This window comes from Pangasianodon hypophthalmus, chromosome 21, assembly GCF_027358585.1.
Source record: "Pangasianodon hypophthalmus isolate fPanHyp1 chromosome 21, fPanHyp1.pri, whole genome shotgun sequence".
In the NCBI taxonomy this organism is placed as follows: Eukaryota; Metazoa; Chordata; class Actinopteri; order Siluriformes; family Pangasiidae; genus Pangasianodon; species Pangasianodon hypophthalmus.
In genome coordinates this window covers 11,657,689-11,678,649 of record NC_069730.1, presented here as the reverse complement: position 1 = coordinate 11,678,649, position 20,961 = coordinate 11,657,689, and the positions used below count along the sequence as shown (strand labels likewise).

Here is a 20,961-nt window from a genome sequence, read left to right as displayed (position 1 = left end):
ATATTTTGCCCAGGGCCCCCAAATCAATACATCCGCCCCTGGATTTTTAAGGAACTTTAAGGCATTATCAAATTTTAAAGTACAAAAAAGCCTTTTTGATTTCTAAATAATCTCAGATACTTGCAAGTTAACCATTTCAGTTATTAAAAAAACTCTGTTCAGCTTTGTGGCATCTCTGATATGGCAACTTCAGGGACGGGAAGCTAAGAAGGCTAAATACTGGAGTGGGCTTAGTCACAACTGTCCCACATAGGACATAGGAAATGCAGACTGTCTGAGACGACATGGCACTAAGAGTACTGATATGTCTACCATTTCTTTTATGAGTGTGATATGTGCATTTTCTGGTTTGGTTTGATTAGGACACATCCTGGGGATTTCAGAGTGGTAGTCTACTGGGTGTGGATTTAATGTATTGGTTTTATATTGCCTACTCCAGAGACCTGAACTGCAGAAAATGTCCCACATTAGGCTAATTCAGGCTAGTGTATGATTCTGAAGAACTAACATCATGGCCTACTGGTATATTAATTGGGTAATAGTGTGTAGTTACATGCTGATCTGGTGAGTGTATTAATCTTTTTCAAATCCACATTTGCTGTCAGTGTGGAGATAAGCAGCTCCTGGGCTCAGGCGCGTTACTGTGGCGTCTGTGAGGTGCTGACTCGAGGGGCGTCCGGACTTTAACACCTCGCGCTCACATCGGCGGAGGTGTGAACGGCTCTCACGGCGCTTTCATCAAAGGCAGTCGCATCCTCTTCACGTCGCGGCCAGGTTCTGCGACGCTTAAAGGGCCACTAAAACACAAGAGAGGCTGTACACCGGAACAGCGTTGCCATAAAAACTACCAGGAAATGTCTTTCGGGCTAGAAAGAAACAAAACACCACAACACAACGCGTTTCATTTGGAGCATATGGCACCGAAATGGCTCCAGTTACACAGACGCTTCCAACGGTCACCTCAGAGACCAGATTAGACTTCATCTGATTTAATCTGACTCAGAGCTCGTAGAAAACACGAGCATCTCCTTAATAAAGTCAAACAACGACATTTTTTGATCTCAATCTCCTCTATTTTAAATCACTATCATTATCATAATCATTAGCTCTTTAACCCTCTCCCTGCTAGTTCTGTTGTTGTTGTTTGTTTGTTGTTGTTTGTTGTACTGTATGTGTCTTGATTTCATTGTATTGTGATTCTCATTTGTGAATTGCACTTTGGCTTTGGGAAGGTGCTATATAAATTAAAATGCACAAAAATCAAAACTCCAATCAAAACTCTGAAGCATTTTTTTCCCTAAAAAAATGACATTTTATTTTTTTTAACATAAAAACCCTGTATAATAACATTTGACACATAAAATACATTTACTGTAGCTTTACCTACAATAAACTGTCTTTTTGACTGTGCAAACTTTCCTAATTGTAGCATAAAATAAAAATATATTTCATTTAATAACTCATATTAGCAAATCTACCAGTTGATCTGCAAACCCCTCAAAAAAAAAAAATAAAATAAAATAAAAAATAGAGACTTTGGGATCTTGGCTGGCTCACATCGTAAAAAGTGCTGTGGTTATTAAGGGTAAGGGTACATAATAAGGAGATAAAGTATAAATTACTTAATATTAATTGAATATTAATATATTCAATTGCTATTTAGTACAGTAACAAGCTGTTTTGGACATACCCAATGTCAAAACCTAACAGGTACATTTTTCCTTCAAAACTCTTTCCATCAGTCTCTTTTCTGGGAAACAGGATTAAAACTATTTGTGATCCTTGTACCACATTTGCCTGTAAACCGATCTCTCTATAATCTTCTTCAGTGTACTAGCTTATACAACAACTTACATAAAATATATTAAACTATTTTCATTGCACTGGTTCTAGGATTCTCAGGTTCAGGGTTTAATGAGGCAGTATAAAGCTTGGTCTTTAGGATTTAGCTGGCAGGTTTTGGTTTCTCCTGTCCAATTTGTCTGCATTTATATAGTGTAATGGCTGATGATGAGATTAAAATTAAACTCATATTTTCATATCCAGCAGAAACTGACCTTCTTTTTACAGACAAGTTACTACAGTAGCTGTTGAGGTATTCAAGGACATTTGTAGGGTAAAATTATATAACACAAAATATGACATTTGTGGTTTTCAAGATCAACATAAATATCTTAAAATAACAACCATTTATAGTAGAAATTTCAAGAAACAAAAATACTTTTCAGTCACAAGGACATTGTCTTAGAACACCTTGAAGTCTAGGAATTTCACTGACAGACATCTGACAACTTCACATACACACACACACACACACACATTCACAGAGACATCAGAGAACTTCATAAAGCTCCTCAAAAGCAATGCTCCTCACATCTAAACATACAAACTATGGAATTTTCTTTTAAACATATACACAAACTTCCTGTCTCAGATCAGCACTCTGTGTGTGTGTGTATGTACAAGCTCTTCATTGCGTCTGGTCGTGAGGGCGGGCTGTGACATCACTGACTTCAGATTCCCCCATGTGCAGGTCTGGGAGCTCCTCTTCAACCAGCGTCTCTGTGACTCCTTTACAGCCAACACACGCCTTCACAACATGCAACACATAACACACATTTAGCTTAGCGCTATCCTACACCAGCATCCTTACAGGTACTACAGAACATATATAGATTGTCAAGCTGAAGAGGTTTTATAACATGAAATGATATTACTAAAGCTGAATCTCCTGAATCCAGAGATGACTGCCTGAGCTTAGCTAATTTATACATTTCACACATAATTATCAGAAGAAACCTTCATCTTAATCTTACTCTTAATCTTATCTTACTTTTCTGTTGCAATACTCTTCCTGAGTAGTGCAACAGAAAATCACCTTATAGTCAGAAGCACAAGAAAGCAAAACTGGCTTCAAAGATCCTAACAGGTATTACATGTTTACAACTAAATCCCACATGTTTCTCAGAAATGGGATTAATATAATGCTTTATTTGATTTGATTTTATTTGATTGGCTTTTACAAAAATTAATTATCTTTTACAATAATTTATATCTAGCCAAACAAACCTGCATCTTTACAGATGTCTATGGCAATATGTAAAACTTATACTGATGCAGAGATGAAAGGCTCTTGTGCATTTAAGTGCTAAAGTGTGGTCCTGATTTTGGAACCAGGGGTTTAAAATGAAAGGATGTGTTTTTGAACCAAGATGTGGACGTCAAAGCTTCCAAAAACAAAATTTTCATTTATAGTAGATCAACTTTCTTACCTGAGACTAAGGAAATAACAATATTAACAGTTTTTCTATTTTACAAAACTACTTGTCAACTTGCATAATTGTGAGAAGTGTTTTAAGCTTAGTTAAATTAAATATATTGGCTTTACATTTGGGCACTTAGCTAATGCTTTTTGGACTAGATGTAAAATGCCCATCTGGCTGTGTGTGAAGAGCTTTTTCTTTGTGTTCACCTCAATGTTAATGGCTTTGGGTAGACTTCCTCCTCTCACCCAGGGGTGAACCTCAGCCAGCTCCCTCTTCTGCTCCTCAGAAAACCGTGGCTGACTCTTCTGCATCTGCCTCAGTTTCTCTAAGTCGTCCCGCAACACTTGCTGGATGTCGCTAAAGAGACATAAACACAGACACAAAAATTTGTGAACATACATAGAAACATTTTATTCCAACTGAACATCAGATAATCATAATATTAAATTTGGGAGTAGACATCACATCACACTGTATCACGTGCTTGTACAGCCATTTTAGAAGGGTTAGCTCTTTGTTCGCATGCTGTAAGCCTTTTCACACACACTGTGAGAGCTGAAAGAGGTTGCTGTTTTACTGTGTTTTTTGTGTGTTTAAAGCTAATCAAAGGGGAAGCAGTTGTATCACTCTTAACTCCAAAGGGATGCCAAGCAACTGACTTCAAGTTATAGTCTTATTAATGGTGTGGATCCATATGAACCTCCTCCTAGAGCACCATAAATCTTTTTAAATCTGGTATGCATTTAAGTGCCTCATCATTTGAGCAATTAAAAAATTTCACTCAAAGACCATGTACAGTTTACTAATATATGTACGAGTATAGGACCTGCCGGTCTACAATCTGCCGATCTACAAAGTGCTACCAATGTATGCCGATAATGTTACAGTTTCAGTGACCCCAACTGTTCTGTATAAACACATATGCATATAATTAAGAATTAAATGAGCATTAAATAAGCATATATTAATGTAAGAGCACTGTATTCTGCACACCTCATTATTCTGTACACTCTCCCTGCTAATAAAACAGTAAAATAACGAATTACACTTGTTGGTTATGTATTAAATATAACCTGGTGTTATTGTTATTTATTCCTATTTCCATCAAAACTGTTTGAGACCAAACATGTTCTGATTTACCCTACAATCTCTGTAGATAGTTACATAATCCCTACATGTGTCACACCAGTGCCAGAATCCACCGAGAACTCCACTTCCCAGACTGCACCGTGGCATACAAACATGGCCGCCACGGACTACAATCCCCACCAGCCTGTTCACGCTCACCTGAATACTAATGAGAGACACCTGTTCCCAGTCACACACACACACACGCCCTATATAAACACGGACTCTCACAAAGAAACTTTGCGAAGTAACGCTCAGTGTATGTTGGCCTAACTTAGCAAGTCTTTGTTTACGTGTTCAGATATTCTGTTTTTTTAAATCTCATCGTGCTTCCTGGTTTTTGCATTTTGGATTTTGCCTGTGATTTACTGCTTGCTGATCGCCTGACCTTCTGTCTGTCTCTGTTCACGATATTGCTTCACGTTTTGTATTTGTCTGCCTGTTTTTTCAATTGCAATTGCATCCGTCTACAACTCTGTCGCATGACAACATGACGTGATAACTGTAGGTGGGGAAACGTTAGAGATGCTAATGCCACAGGATGGATACAAGTTAGCTTCAGGAAATGTATTTAATACAACATTTTTCTAACATAAAGAACACTACATAATATTATATTAGAATCAAAAACATATTAAAATATCATTTCACTTAACACTGCTCAAGATGAGCAGAGTACATGATGCTCTGTACAGAATACTGATGTCATACTGATAAGACAGGGGATGGTTTTTCCATTTTCTTTAAAACTACCGGTGCAAATTCTATCAATAAAACTGCATCTTGGTTGGTGGGTAAATTTGACCCTAGCCCAGACATCATAGCCTGTATATAAACAGGCATTCCTGTAACATCTACTGAAATGCATAAAATGCTAATAGAGAATACAAATAACATTCTCCTATGTTACCTAGGAAACTTTTCCCTAGTTTTTACAGTCCACTGTGGATTTTTTTTTTTTTTACCACAGTCATGGTGTCACAATGCATGTACGCAAGCAAATACAGGTATTCAATGCTTTATTAAGAAACAGAGACATAATCCAGGGCAATATCGAGATTCAGGCAAAGGTCAAGCAATGAACAAACAACGTGAAGTAGGGCAGGCAAGAACAAGACGAGAAAATCAGAAATGAGAATCAGAAAGGCAATCAATGAGCAACGGCTAGGTCTAGACTGGTACAGAAACACAGAGCATATACTTCGCAGTGAGTGAGTGAAGTGAGAATCATTAAATACTGGACCTTTGCGATTAGGGTGGTGTGTGATATCCAGCGGTGCTGGGAGGGTGGAGGAATGCCTTCTGTGAGGGGACTGGTTTAAGGTGGAAGACATGAAAGGAAGGGGCTGGATGGCTGTTGTGTGGTAGATCCAGCTTGTACGTAATGTTGTTTATGTGTTTGAGAATTTTGAATGGGCCAATATAGTGATGTGTCAGCTTTCTGCATCCTTCAGCGACCCATAGGTCTCTGGTGGAGAGCCATATCCGATCACCTGGTTCATAGTTGATTGTCTCTCCACGCCATCTTTTTTTCTATTATAAATTTATTACTTCTGCTGTTTGGCTGTTGGTGAGCCTGTTCCCACACCTACTCACTCCACTGGAACCAGCTGTCCACAGTGGGGGAGTCTGTAAGTTTGGCGTTCCATGGGAACAGAGGTGGTGGATAACCCAGGCGGCACTGGAAAGGTGAGAGTTAGGTTGCTGAATGCTCGAGAGCATAATCTGCCCATAGGAGGAATTGTGCTCAGTCCTCCTGTTGTCAGCATAGAAGACCCACTGGAAATGCTCCTGGTTTTGGGGGAGATAGGGGGTGGTAGCCGGATGTCAGGATTACAGAGACGTCCAGTTTTTCCATGATCCCCCACCACCCACTCGAGACGTGAACTGGGCCCCCCGGTCACTCACTATGTCTTCAGGGATGCCAAAGTACCTAAACATTGAACACAAGTGCTGCCATTTCAAAGGCTGACGGCAGTCTGAGGGGAGGCATAGGGACTTGGAAAACCAGTCCATGATCAGCATGATGACTGTTTTTCTCTGCAATGTGGGAAAATCAGTTATGAAGTCTATGGCTAAGTGTGACCATGGCTCTTTGGGGTGTAGGAAGTGGGAGGAGCTTGCCTGCTGGCAGGGTGCAAGGTACTTTGGCTTTTGCAAAGACTGAGCAGGATGAGATAAGTCTATGGATGTCTTGCAGGATCTATGACCACCTGTACTACTAAGAAGTAGTTGGTGTGTCGTGTGGCAGGGAAGGTGTGAGCCCTTAATTTTTCCAGTATGGGAATCGACACAAACTTTTCCCCACTGGGCACTGAGTGGGGATCCTCACCTCCTGAACACCCTCGATCTCCCTGTCAATGTCACAGGTGAGAGCTCCTACAAAACTTGATTTGGGCAAGATGCGCTCCTCCAAGTGCTCCCAAGAGGGTGCTGGATACATGTAGGAGATGGAGTCTGCTTTGGTGTTCTTGGACCTTGGCGATACTAGAGAGTGAAGTCAAAGTGGGCAAAGAACAGGGCCCAGAGTGCCTGATGAAATTTCAATCTCCTGGCTGACTTGATATACCATAGGTTCTTGTAATCCATGTAAAGCTTGAATGAGTGGAGGGCCCCCTCCAGCCAGTGATGCCATTCTTCCAGGGTTAGTTTAACAGCAAGGAGCTTTCATTTCCGACGTCGTAGTTTCTCTCAGCAGGGGACAGTTTCCTAGAAAAGGAGGCCACTGGGTGGAGCTTGAGCTTTTCTTCTGACTGCTGTGAGAGGATGGCCCCAACATCCATTTTGGATGCATCTACCTACCATTATGAATGACTTGGAGGGATTGGGGTGTTTTAATATGGGTGCTGTGGTGAAAGCTTCCTTGAGTTGCGAGAACGCTTGGTCTGCTGAGGGGTTCCACTGCAACTTTTTGATTCCCTTTTTTAACAGGGCGGTTAGTGGAGATACTATACTGCTGAAGCCCTGGATGAAACATCAATAGAAGTTGGTGAAGCCCAAAAACACTGTAACTCCTTAACTGGCACCGGCCAGTTTGTTACCGCTACAACCTTGTCCTGGTCTATGAGCACCCCCTCTGGCCCTATGATGTTGCCCAGGAAAGCCACCTTGTGCACATGGAACTCACACATTTCTCCTTTTACACAGAGCTGATGTTTGAGAAGCTGAGATAATACCTTCTTGACATGCTGGATTTATGTGGAGAGTATAGCAGTATTTCATCGATGTAGGCTATGAAGAAGTTTCCCCAATGTCTCCTGCAAGACATCATTAAATCAGGCACTGAAATACTCCTGGCATCGAAGATAGCCCATACAGCATTACGCAGTACTCAAAGTGGCAAGAGGTGGTGCTGAAGGCCGTCTTCCACTTGTCTCCTTCACGGATATGCACAAGGTTGTAGATGCTTTGTGGATCAAATTTCTTGAATATCTTAGCTTCTCGTAGTTGCTCCAGAGCTGCTGGAACCAGAGGCAGGGGATAATGATACTTGATGGTGACTTGATTCACTTGAGCCCACGGTAATCGATACATGGCCGTGGGCCGCCCCATTTTTCTCCATGAAGAAAAACCTTGCTGATACTTTCAATAGAGTTTGAGGCCACATTGACTGAGGGGGTGAAGAGACAGTTGGCATGGCATTGTGCCAACCAGCGTGTGATTTCTCACTCCTTCCAAGAGAGCTGGGGGTCGTGGGTCTGCACCCACAGGAAACCCAGCACCACCAGGAACGTGGTTGTGATGGTGATGAGGAGAGAGATGCACTCTTGGTTTAAGGCACTGACACAGAGCCTACAGTATTTACATAGCTTTGGTACAGTGGGTGACTGACACCCCGCTTCTCAGCATGGGTACAGTCGATGAAGTTCCCAGCTGCACCGGAGACGATCAGCGCTGAAACAGAAGAAGTATTTCCTGAGTGCGCAATATGAACTGTTAGAACAAAATTGGGGTGAGAAAGGAAACTGACTGGACTCACCAAGGAGGAGCGAGATTTGGAAGGTGCTCGCTCAGGAGAGGTGCTCACTTCACGGAGGGTCATGAGGAGCACTGCACCACCTGGTGTTCAGGACTACTGAAGTAGTACCATAGTCTCTCCTTTCGGCGCCTTTGGCATTCCATATTGTTGAGCTTTACCTGGCTGAGTTGCATAGATTCTATGGCTTGGATTTCTGCGACACGAGTGACGGTTGCCTTCACAACTCTTCTGTTCTGGATCAGGGCATCTAGACGAAAGGACATGTCGATCAAAGAGTCGAGAGAAACTTGGTCATCGCAGCATGCCAATTTGTTGAGTAACACCTAGTTTAGCCCTTGACGATAGGTGACACTGAGTGCTGGCTCATTCCAGCCGCTACCTGCTGCTAACGTGCAGATAATGAGAACATATTCAGCAGCGCTCTGGGTACGTTGTATAAGGGTGAGGAGTCACACTCTAGTCTCCATGCCCTCATGATAATGGTTGAACAACTGCTGGAAAAGCTGTAGGAAGCTATCATAGGAGACGTTGTGCTCTCTGCCCTGGGTCCAAATGGCCGTGTCCCATGTTAGCGCCTTGGCAAACTGGGTGATTTTGGTATGGTCTGGGACCCCCTCTTGGCCAGCGAAGTAAAGTGAACACTGAAGCATGAAACATTTGCAGCCAGCAGGGTAGCAGGTGCTGGAGCTTGCATAGCTGGAGCAGTGGTTAGGAGCTGTGCTAGCTGCTCAGTGATCATGTTGATCTGATGCTGCTGCTCTGCAGTGAAGCAGCCCTGTGCCGCTAGTGCCTGGTGCTACTCGAGGTCACCTGCTGCATCCATGGGACAGAGGAGTATTCTGTCACAATGCACGATGTGTCTGCAAGTGCAGCTATTCAGTGGTTTATTAAAAATGACAAACAAAACAGAGATGTAATCCAGTTTAATGTTGAGATTCAGGCAAAGATCAGGCAATGAACAAACAATGTGAACTAGGGCAGGCAAGAGCAAGACAAGAAAACCAGAAACAAGATCAAAACCAGACTGACAATCAGTGAACAATGGCTTGGTATAGACTGGTACAGAAACACAGAGCGTATACTTCGCAGAGAGTGAGTGAAGTGAGAGTCGTTAAATACTCTGGTGTGTGATTGAGTCCAGGTGTATGTGATCAGTAATCAGGAGAACGTGAATGTGAGAGAGTCTGTAGTGGATGGGTGTTGTAGTCCTTGGCGGCTATGTTTGTAGGCCGCACTCTCGTCTGAGAATTGTAGTTAGACGCCAAATCCGGCACTGACATAACACATGGCTGCTGAAGTGGTAGGTTATAACACAAAAATATCTTCCTACCAAAATGGTGGATCACCCATAAGACACTGTGTCATGACATCATATTCCAAAGCTTAATAAGGCACACTTGAGTGTGGCCCACAATAAACACATTTCATCTTGAATGTGCAAATGGTCATAACTGTCAAATGCAATGTAGTCAAATGCACACGCTAACAAGCACACACTGCTGCCCCCTAGTGCACACAATGATACAGCATGGTACAATAAAATTAATAAACAATTGTAAATGCTAGAGTTAAGACTTGAGAACATTCTTTGATGCTTTTCATCCATGACAATAAATAAAAAAAATTAAAGATACAGTAACATCACAGTACAGTGACTCATACAGTGATTCATCAAACTTCTCACAAGTAAAGTACTGATTTAGGATCAATATTTGCAATGAGTGTTAAAATTTATATTCCAAAATTTTAAAAGGGCTGCTTTTTTCAAAACAGTTATCTCTTCTTTAAAATAAATTCTACAGGGAACAGGGATCATTAATGTTGATCCTATCAAGGGGCCACAAGGCAAAGGTTTTGTTTAACCTCACTCACCGAGAGGGCAACTGGTATGTCATCATTACAGCCTTGTCCACGTTGGCAGCGAGGAGCCACAGAGGATCCTGCAGGACATATTTGATCAAACTCTCACTCTCCTCTAATTCCAAGGATCCTGAAACACCACCTCCTTTTCTCTTGGCCTTAAGGGACTTCTGTGAAGAGTCCACACTGCCAAAGTAGTTACTGCTGTTATTGCTGGTGTGACTGCTCCCTGTATAAGATACAGAGAGAAAGAGTGTACAAGAGAGGAAGCAAAAGAAATAATAACAGAAAATGACAGAAAACAGAGAAAAAGAGGAAGTTAAATATAAAGAGGAATTCTAAACCACTGCAAAGCATGTCTGAGACTCAAAATGTTATATTAAATAAGCAGGCATTAAAATTTTCATCCATATGAAAATCACTATTATATTATTATATGTAAATGTCAGGCTTCCACACAATTTTCATTCATAAGGCAACAATTCAGTAATTGAAAATACCACACTATCCGGGATAGGCCTCCTGTTTATTTGCAAATGAGAACTATTATAAGTATCAGAGTTATGGGCAATTGACCATGTTAACCTATTTATACATCCGCAAAAGTGGAATAGTATTTAGAATGAACATGAAATTTGTAACTGTTCTTACAAAGTGTACTCATGGAACATGCAGAATCATTTACTGTGCAAAGTGTGTTCTGAACTGAGAGGATTATGGAGACATAAAATGAACTGGCTTTGTAAAGATAATTTTAACTCCTGTCATGTTACCAGGATCACTTCTTTACACATAAATGTGTACACACCTGTCATCTGTCAAGTTCCTAGTGAACAGAGTGAATAGAGCATGGAAGTTAATACGCACCAGTTCCACTAGCAGAGCCACCACTTCCACAAGCTGACGTGCCACAGCCATTAAAAGCAGAACCCAGGGACCCGGATGTGGCTGACCCTGTGCCGGAGCGAGAGTCCTCCAGCATGAGGATATCCAACAGATCACTGGATGAAGAGAAAGCATCACAGTGGTGCAGGTCATCTGCATCTTCCTGCAAAAAAAAAGACATAATATGCTAAATTACAGCCATCAATGCTGCATGTATGGTTCCTATTCCTAATTTTTAAGTCCTCTTAACTCATTGTTGTTAAGTATTAAAAAGTTTTTACACTTTGAAGTTTAGTGTACCAAGCTGTTGAAAAATATTTGCCCCATTCCTGATTTTTCTCTATTATTGCAAATGTTTTCAGGTGTTCAACCACATTTTTGTTTAAAGGCAATCTGTATAGAGCAAATAACATGTACTATAGAACAGTTATTTACTGTACGGTAAGCAATATTACCAATATTTGTATTTTGGTGACACTTGTTGATACCCATGAAATGGGTCTGGAAAGGGTTAGAAAGCTTTTACTATGAGTCTGGGAATCCAACAATCCATAATAGTTGAATGAAAACACTTGGGAAAATACAGATTTTTTTTTTTTCCTAGTGACAAAAAAAATATTTCTCTTTCTGCAGCCAAGGCAAGATAAGAAAAAAACTGGCTTTGTGTATACCAAGTCAGATCTATTGCTATGTCGCTAGTGGGCTTTTTAAACAGTCTAATTTTATTGTGTATAAAACAAAAGCAGGATTCTGCAATAAGAATATTATACTAATTGTCAGTTTAATTACAGGAAGAGTTTGGTTTCCAGCTATTAATTTTAAGGGGTCAAATACTTCTCCATTCATTCATTTTCAGTAACTGCTTTTCAACCATGGGAAAGGAAAAAAAAAGAAAAGACGAAAGCAAAATATAAGCTATAATGCCACCTGGTGGAGAAAGACAGCAGGAGCAAGCGAAGACAAAAATGAGAAGATAAAAGAAATCAGGCCCATACTGGCTCTTTGTCTGTCTTGGTCTGCGTGCCAGCGTTTGCTCCTTTCTCCACTGCAGTGCTCCCTTGAGTACCAGTAGAAGTTGCTGTGGTTTCCTGTCTTTCACTGGTGCGTTGGCTCTCCTCCAGCTGCAAAAGGTTGAGCTGCAGTGGTGAACTGCACCGTGACTGGAACAAGGGTGGAGATGATTGGTCCCGTCCACCCAGTGACTGAGGGGTGGAGCTCCGTGAAGGCTCCTCCCTCGTTTCTGGTTCTGTGGGCTTGGGTTGCTTGTCCAGTGGCGTGAAAGGAAATGGCTGAGCTGGAAAAGGATTTTGTGGCGTGAACTGAGTCTGTACAGGAAACGTCGTCTGGGGTTGGAATGGAACCTGAGTGGGTGGGAACAAAGCCTGTGGGAGAGTAATAAAAATGATTAATAATTAAATAAAATTATCATATGCTTCATTTATTTACTGCCTTTCCAAAACTCAAAAATGCTATTAAAATTAGAGGATATTACAGACAAAAAAGACAACTGAACAGCTGAAGGTCACCTGCTCAGGGTAGAAAGGCTGCCGAGGGGCACTTCCTAGTTGTGGGAAAATGTAGTTGGGCAGCACAAGTGCCACCATGGGTGTGACAAGAGGGGCAGGGAACTGGGGCTGCATGGGTTGCATGGGGAAGCGTGGATTCTGGGTACACTGGCTGTCTCCAAATCCTGAGAGTGGGGCATCCACCCTGGGTGGCATGGTATTGGTCCCTGGGTACACCTGGAGGGGGTATGCAGGCACAACGGCTGGGTATGCGATGGGAAAGGCAGACTGTGAGGTGTCTGAAGGAGACCATGAAGTCTGGTTCAGTCCTTGCAGTTCTTGCCTGAACAGCTGCCTCCGCTGTGAGATGGTGCTATCTGACGATTCGTTCTGTTTGATGCGCTTGGATTTGGACTTTCTGTTGCGGCCCCTCCGGCCAGTGGCAGGTTCTGCTCTCCCCCCCTGTTTACCAACACGAGAAGGTCCGGCTGTACAAAGAGAGATGGGAAAAGAGAGAAAAATTTATAAAAGATGAAATTAAATATGCGATTTAAAAGCATTTTTAATAAGGCTAATACCGGCCCCTTACTAATGAGTTAGAGATAGTTAGAGACACTGATATCACAGCATAAGTTAAATTCTGAAATCTGCTTGGTCAGAAGGGGTCGATTAATTTTCTTTAACAGCAGCTCTGACAGCAGTGCCGGCTGTAATTCATATCATATGTTTATATTAATGAGCTTGCGCTAATATCACTTCTACAGTAACAATTCATTCACGGGGAATTGTATGGCAGACAAGCCATATAATCTAATAATAAACAGATTTCTAGTGACATGCAGATTAGAATCATGTTGCTATTTAACAAAGATGTGTAACTGTTGATATGGTGAAGCTTTCTGTAAGGAGATGTTTAACGTTTATGTAAGTCTCCAGTGTCAGTGCTTTCTAACAGTCAATAGGTTTTCAGCCACGAGAAAGTCTTCATGACAGATGACAGACTTCTCTGTAACATGACAAGCCACGTTTTTTTTTTTTTGGGCTTATTAAATTTACAAGAGGTAAAAAAAGAGACTAGTGAAGGAATGGCTGTTTATAAACACCATAATGTAAGAGATGACAGGAACTAATTTGTCTCACAGACATTCCACAATATTAAACAGTACTGTGCTGTTAAAAGTATGTGTCAATCATAAATAAATTACAAATAGTAATAGCTGGCAAATTGCTGTAGTATAAGGAGACAAAACCCTTTCAGACATGCTGTTATACGAACATCAACTTTGGGTGCTGATTATTTTCCAGTAACGGCATGCACAGTCATGCTTTATTCCTTAAATAGAGTATCTTGTGAAATGGCAATGTTAATATGCAGGCTTGATGTTTGGGAGATTGACTAATAATGGGAATGATTCTGATAGAGTAATAGATCTACTCACACTCTTTTTGTGCATATAGAAAACAGTTTGCCTGCTTTTGTGATAATTACTGGAGATACTGGTACCTGAGATTTTGCAATAAAATAGCTAGGCAATCTTAATAAACAGTTATCAAAGAAGAAATTTTATTGTCTGGATATTTATAAACTTACTATGCCTTTAAAAATCCTGGCTTCTTGTATTATAAGTTTACTTCCAGTAGTAGGATCTTAGCCCATCTTTGAAGCTTTCGTTTCTTTCCTCAGACTATATTTAGAAAAAAAAGCATTGCCAAACTAACAGCCAACATGCTGAGTCAGGGTGGCACTTCACCTACTCCCACTCTTTCACTGGTACATGGGCTCGGAATGTACTTATTTGGGCTTTAGTCAAAGAGTGACTCTCTCATCCAATAAATTAATGAGCTCTGTTAAAAGCTGCTTCACTGACTGAAATTCACAGTGACGTTCTATACAGTGTTTGACAGGGTGTGAACTGTGCCTCCTCACTTCTGATTATTTTCAGCTCAGTTGACATAGATTTTCAACTAAAATAGATGAAGTTTTGCCTTGCTAAATGAATCTGAACTGAATCTTACTTTACCTAGATGACAACTGAAAAGGACTGAATTGCAAACCCAGAAGATGTTCTCCTCACCATCAGACGTGGCCTGTCCTTTCTGCTTCTCCAGGTAGTCTCCTTTGAAAGTGTGAACCCCCCTTAGTTCCTTGAAGCGGTTGAGAAAGGCTTGCTCTTCCTTCTGCGTGTGTGCTGCCAGCACCTGCTTGGTCAGGCCTAGTTTCTTATATGCTTCTCGTTCCTGGCTGGGAGGTGAAACTGTAGCAGGAGGAGTGGCTGGAGTGGGGCCTTCTGCTGTGTCTCCAGCACTGGGTCCATCCTCAATGATTTCTGTGTGAGAAAAATAGGATCAAATTCATGTTCATACACTGTATAAAGTAGACTTGTTCATTTAGTGTACAACAACACACAAACTCTATCTCTGAACTTCTTCACTCATTTACTATCAAAGATGTCCTAAAAAACCTACTAATGCAAAGCTAATAATGAATGAAACCTAGAAGAGGCCAGCTTGCATTATGCGAAACTGTTTATTTATTCATTGAATCCTTCCTATAATCTATACAACCCAGCATGCCACTCTTTCACAGAACACTATTCCTGGAGAGGATGGTTGGAGTTCGCCCTCTAGTGGCAGTTATATTTAATTTACATTATTGATCACAATATTATACTGTCACAGGTAGTTCATAAGCATGGAAGAGAGGCTGATACTAACTGAGTAAGAGGACCATGTAGACATATAACTCCACACAGACACATAATGAGGAAAAATGATGCTTGAAGGAAGGTTTTCTGGTAGTGACACTGAGCACAGGGGTACTCACATAACTGCAACCAAATACAGCACCACAGTGCAAAGAAATAGTTCACTCAAACTATCTTGCTCCTGATCACTGCTATCAGGGGCAAGCTAGCATTACAGCAACAGTATTTATTCAGTGAATTTCCTGATTCAGTAAAGCCAGTCACTTTTCAGTCACTTTTCACCTGTTGCCTGGGACAGTATAAGGCAATTTATTTCACTGGATTTTGAAACAGTGCTGTTTAGGTGAAGATATTACACAATGTAGAATACAGTAAACATAAACAATTCTACTGAGCAGGCATCAACTGACACACTGTGGTCTAGAAGGGGATCTAGCAAAGTATTACAGTGAATAGAACTGAGTACTTGAAGAAATACTGAGAAACATATTTCCTGTCTGTAGTCTGGCGACTCTAGTAAACATGAACCAGCTCAGCTTCTGTAGAAGATCTTCTGTTGTGGTTTATCCAATCACATGCATTTATGTAAATTATTTAGATGAAGGCAGCTCATCAAACCAGAGACCTGCTACAGAGCAAGAGACATTATGGTCTCTTGAGCTTTATTTTTATTTACCCTCCCTGATGTGATGGCTTGTTTAAAGAAAATGAAAATATGGTTTAAAGACGACTGGGCAAAGAAATTCAAGTTTATTCTCTGTGTCAAATTCAGAACAGACTTCTCATCCGTTGATGCTGATAGAAAAAGTGATAACATGAAGTACTACTATGAAACATAACATAACCACTTCAAAGTGTTTTATTTATAGATATAAAGTAATCAGAAATGGTTCATCGTACTGGTTAAAGCTAACTCTTGTTGCCATGATGCCTTTGTAAGCAAGGAATATTATGTGACTAAGCATGAGACGATACACTATAGCCATGATACGAGACATATCCCAATACAGGCTTCAAAAGACGATATTGACAGGAGATGATATCGACACAAATAAAATATTAAATTTTAAAACATTTATTTTGTAATGACAACACACGAGGTACTGGAATATCAATGCATTGTATTGTAAGAAAAGTAGATCAGTCTTTATATGTTGTAATTTTCCCCTACTATTAACATGAAATTTTAATCTTTTTCAGTGTCATGTACTTCATGTCAATGTACTTCATGGCAACATTATTACTATGGAAAGATTGTTTGACAGTAGATGGCTCCTTAAATTACTAAAATAACAAATTAGTGTCGTCACAGCTCCTCCTGCTGTCTGACATCCACTTTAAATGCACGAGTGCGTCATACTTACCAATTTCATTGTACAGACGAGGAAAAAATCATACTTTTATTTTGCATATTTCCTCATCCCATTTTACATCTTAATCACTTTCATTTTACATCAAAGACGTTGATTCTAACCTGCATTCAGAGCGTGGTTAAGCCAGGCACTGTAGAAAGTGGAGTGCACATATATATGGTGGTTAACGGTAACTGTGCTACGCATCTGCTGTGAATTCTGGACAGTCGGAAAAAGTTGAGCAGTAGTGTACTATGGGCCATTTTGGTATTATTTTTCCAACTTCCTGTGGGCCTTGTATTTGACACATGTGCCATAACACTTCCTTCGGATAAATTTTTGGACTATTAAGTAAGCATGCTTCGAGGCAGTAAGGTTCCCACTCACAAACCTTGTGCTTTATGCTACTACCTCTGGTGCTGCTGCTTAGTGTGTAAGAAGAGTTAGAGCTCATAATGAATATTAAACAGCCATACTGTGATACATCTCAGAGAAGCAAAATTCACCTCACTACTATCCTGTATCGTAATATTTGAGATAACAATATTCTGTCTCATGCCTTGTGACTAGACCTTGAATATCTCTGGAGACATGGCATATGTTAACTAATGACCTATGATTAATCATGTTTATGAACACTGACATTCTCATTGCTGATTAACTTATGTGCCTTATCTACCTGACTCCGGCTGGGTTTTTTTGTCCCCCACATGTACGATGGTGCTGCTGTAGCTGCACTGGCTGGTTATGGACACCACACTCTCAGCTTTGCTGGGCAGTGCCAGGGGAGTGAGCGAAGTGCCCACCACGCCCGAGCCGCTCGGCTTCTTCGACACTTCCAGAGGTGAAAGACCAGCTTGGGACTTCAGGTGTCCAGGTGCTAAAGGATTAAGACAACAATAGTTTATAGCTGTACATGTATTTATGCTCTTTATCACAAGTCAATATACAGGGGTCAATAAAGGGTAATATGAATTCATTCTCAACTTCACTGCTTGATACTAGACATTACAATGTTTTCTATACCCATTTAGTGTTATTCAGGAATTAATCTACATATACATTTGAAATCTAGTGAATAGAAATTAGTCTTACACTGGAGGAATTACACCAATGAAAAACCTAGGTGTGTGGGGAAAAATATTTTGTAGGTAATAGTTAATAATACATATTAACAAGAAGATATGTTATACACTATATGGCCAAAGGTATGTGGACACCTGTCCATCACACCCATAAGTGGTCCTTCCCCAAACTGTTGCCACAAAGTTTGAAGCACACAATTATATAGAATGTCTTTATATGCTGTAGCATTATGATTTCCCCTTTACTGGACGTAAGGGGCCCAAACCTGTTCCACTATGACAATGCCCCCTGTGCACAAAGCAAGCTCCATGAAGACATGGTTTGCCAAGGTTGGTGTGGAAGAACTCGAGTGCCTGCACAGAGCCCTGCCCTCAACCCCACTGAACACCTTTGGGATGAATTGGAATGCTGACTGAGCACCAGGCCTCCTCACCGACATCAGTGCCTGACCTCACTAATGCTCCTGTGGCTGAATGGGCAAATCCCCTCAGGTATGTTCCAAAATCTAGTGAAAAACCTTCCCAGAAGAGTGGAGGTTATTATAACAGCAAAGACTGACTAAATTTGGAGTGAGATGTTTAACAAGCACATATAGGTGTGATTGGTCAGGTGTCCACATACTTCTGGCCATGTAGTGTAGTTACAACTTCTGCTTAGGGCACTCTTATAAGGATGTTAAACAATAATAAATATATAAGAAAAATTCATGTTTGTTGAAACATGAATTAATCTAATTATAAAAACTGAAACCTAGTATTCAGCTTCACTTCTGAAATCTGTCAATTGTCTACTTAATTATTGCATATTACTAATTATGGCATAATGTATGTTGTGGATTGGAATAAGACATTATATTAAATATTTGACTAATTCTGTGCATTATTAGCAAAGAAAATCAATTAATACACATATTCCTTAAACTATACTTATTGTGGATTACTGCTAAATGTTGAGGCTTAAGTAATAATGTAAATTATGTTAGTTTTGTGTAGTGTATCTTAATGTAAAGTATTATCATACTATCCAAGTTTGTTTTCATCAGTCTTCATTGTTCTTATATTTAAGTCAATAAAAGTGTATTGGTATTATTTGAATATTAATTACTGCCATTATAATATATAACAGTGCAACCCTTTTTTGTATTGACCGAAAAGATTCTGCAACACTGCACATAAAGTAAATGTATTTACAGCACTGCTGTCTGTATTGGGCCTAGATTCACTCTTTTCAGTATGCCTATCAATTATTTTCAAGACTAATGTCTTTTAATACTTTTATTCTGTGTGCTATTCATCCCAGAATCACACTGATAAATATTAATGAAATGCTTCGATTTAGAAACGTATATGTTACCACATAATAGTTGCTTATGTTCAAGCAACAGAACGTAAGCACTTTCTGTTCACTTCAAATGAAAGCACTCAACACAAGTCTACTTCTGCAGCACATGTGGTTAGTGGTTAAGTGTTCGAAGTGCATGTTTTTCTACCTTCAGCCACCTGCATAGAGCTTTCAGCTGCCTTCTGTTTGTCCTCGTCTGAGTTAGAGGAAGTGGTATTGGAGGACGACTGGCATTTACGTTTCACTGTGATAGGCACATTGCAGCTTTCTAGATACCTGCAAAAAAAAAGACAGACAGAAAGAAAAGAAAGCAAGAGAGACAGGGAGAGGAACAAAAGAGAGAGAGAGAGAGAGAGCTATTAATCACAATTAAAGTAGGCTCATGCAAAATAACAGATTTAACAGCTTGAAAGAGACTTTAAGAATAAAGATACAGAGAAGTCATTCATCTAAAGAGATCATTCATCCATCTTCAGTAACTGCTTTATCCTGGTCAAGGTCAGAGTAGGTTAAAAACAGTTTAAGAAATCTTTAAAAAGAGAATACTGTTTCCAAACCAAATATAAACCCCCCAGTTGTTACTGTGATAAACAGACCCACGGTTCTCAAAGTGGGGTCTAGGGATGCCCAAAGGTCCGTGAAGCATAGAGAGGGGGTCTGTGATTTAAAAAAAAAAATGTGATACTGGTTGAAGTTATTATATTTATTATTGAGTTCCTACAGTTATTAGCCTGGTTAACTGGTTACTTACATAACTTGAGTAAGTAAACCCATAAATAACACCAACTTGATTCTATTGCCAATTTGAATAAAATGTGATTTGTGAGTGGAAAGTATTGAATTAAATAAGTAGAACTCGACACCCGTGGCATCAACAAGGATACCTATGCCGCCAACAAGTCTAGTCCTTCTTTTTACAAATTTATGCGCCTCAAATACCCTTTAAATATACTTCAGACAGGAAGGAAACTATCGAAGAAAAACTATTTCAGACATTTGATTTTGCTGTGACCTTGATCGTGGATCAATTCCAAAATCTAATCAGTTCATCTGCTGGTTAAAATGATAATTCCTTATAAATCCTATAAACATTTAAACACTTGTTCTTGAGATAACAAGAATCTCATACGGATTGACAGATAGATAACCCAAAAACATAATACCTCCACCACCTAGTGGCAGAGGCATAAAAAAACATATATGGATCCAATGAACAGCCAAAATATTACTGGACACTTAAATAATGAGCTTAATGTTTCAATACTTGAATTATATTTGTAAAATAAATTTGTTCTGAGGGGGTCAGCTGATTTTTTTCGTTCAGTAAAAGGGGTCCATGGCTGCAAAAAAGATTTAGGAAGCCCTGAGACAGACCACATGATTGCCATAAAAAGGCTGTAAACGGATGTAAATGAATCAACTTTGTTAAAGACTAAAATTTAATAGGTGAAAAATAAACAAACATATTCTTTTTCTTAAAATATTCTTTGTATTTGTAATAACAGCTTAACTATCCCATTATACCTAATTACACTGTCCAGGCAGCTGATCTGCTGGTATGAGTAGACAGTCTGGTCTTTCAATGCGAGTTCTTCCTGTATGGTGGCCTGCTGCTCCTCCACACTCTCTCTCCAGTTTACTGGGTATGCTGAGTCTTTGGGCCGAACTACCGGACTCTTCTGGAGCAGTTCTGCTGGAGAAAGTGTGACTGATTTAGGTCAGAATATACTCTGTGCCCCCTCCAATCCCCAGCAGCTTGTATGACATGCATATTTTCAGTGCAATCACAATCACTCTTTTTCTTCCACAGAAACATCTATACACAAATACACACGTAAGCACAGAAGCGGCATA

At 40.1% G+C, this 20,961-nt stretch overlaps 1 protein-coding gene across 7 annotated transcripts in view; it reads right to left on the bottom strand.

Moving 5' to 3' along the window:
• Positions 1 to 1,289: 1,289 nt before the first annotated feature.
• Positions 1,290 to 20,961, bottom strand: part of per2 (period circadian clock 2) — a 66,046-nt gene continuing 46,374 nt past the window's right edge. For 4 of the 7 annotated variants that reach the window (XM_053227402.1, XM_034314677.2, XM_053227401.1 and 1 more), the window contains 10 exons: positions 20,632 to 20,800; positions 19,256 to 19,383; positions 17,360 to 17,560; positions 14,699 to 14,950; positions 12,645 to 13,111; positions 12,114 to 12,500; positions 11,101 to 11,281; positions 10,246 to 10,462; positions 3,473 to 3,623; positions 1,290 to 2,590 (listed from right to left, as the gene is read on the bottom strand). In XM_053227402.1, the coding sequence (XP_053083377.1) occupies positions 2,471 to 2,590; positions 3,473 to 3,623; positions 10,246 to 10,462; positions 11,101 to 11,281; positions 12,114 to 12,500; positions 12,645 to 13,111; positions 14,699 to 14,950; positions 17,360 to 17,560; positions 19,256 to 19,383; positions 20,632 to 20,800 (2,273 nt within the window). In that variant the 3' untranslated portion in view covers positions 1,290 to 2,470. Of the gene's footprint in view, positions 2,591 to 3,472; positions 3,624 to 5,637; positions 8,621 to 10,245; positions 10,463 to 11,100; positions 11,282 to 12,113; positions 12,501 to 12,644; positions 13,112 to 14,698; positions 14,951 to 17,359; positions 17,561 to 19,255; positions 19,384 to 20,631; positions 20,801 to 20,961 lie in introns of those variants that run through there. The other 3 variants (XR_004580315.2, XM_026925188.3, XR_008300634.1) reach the window with 3 other exon arrangements.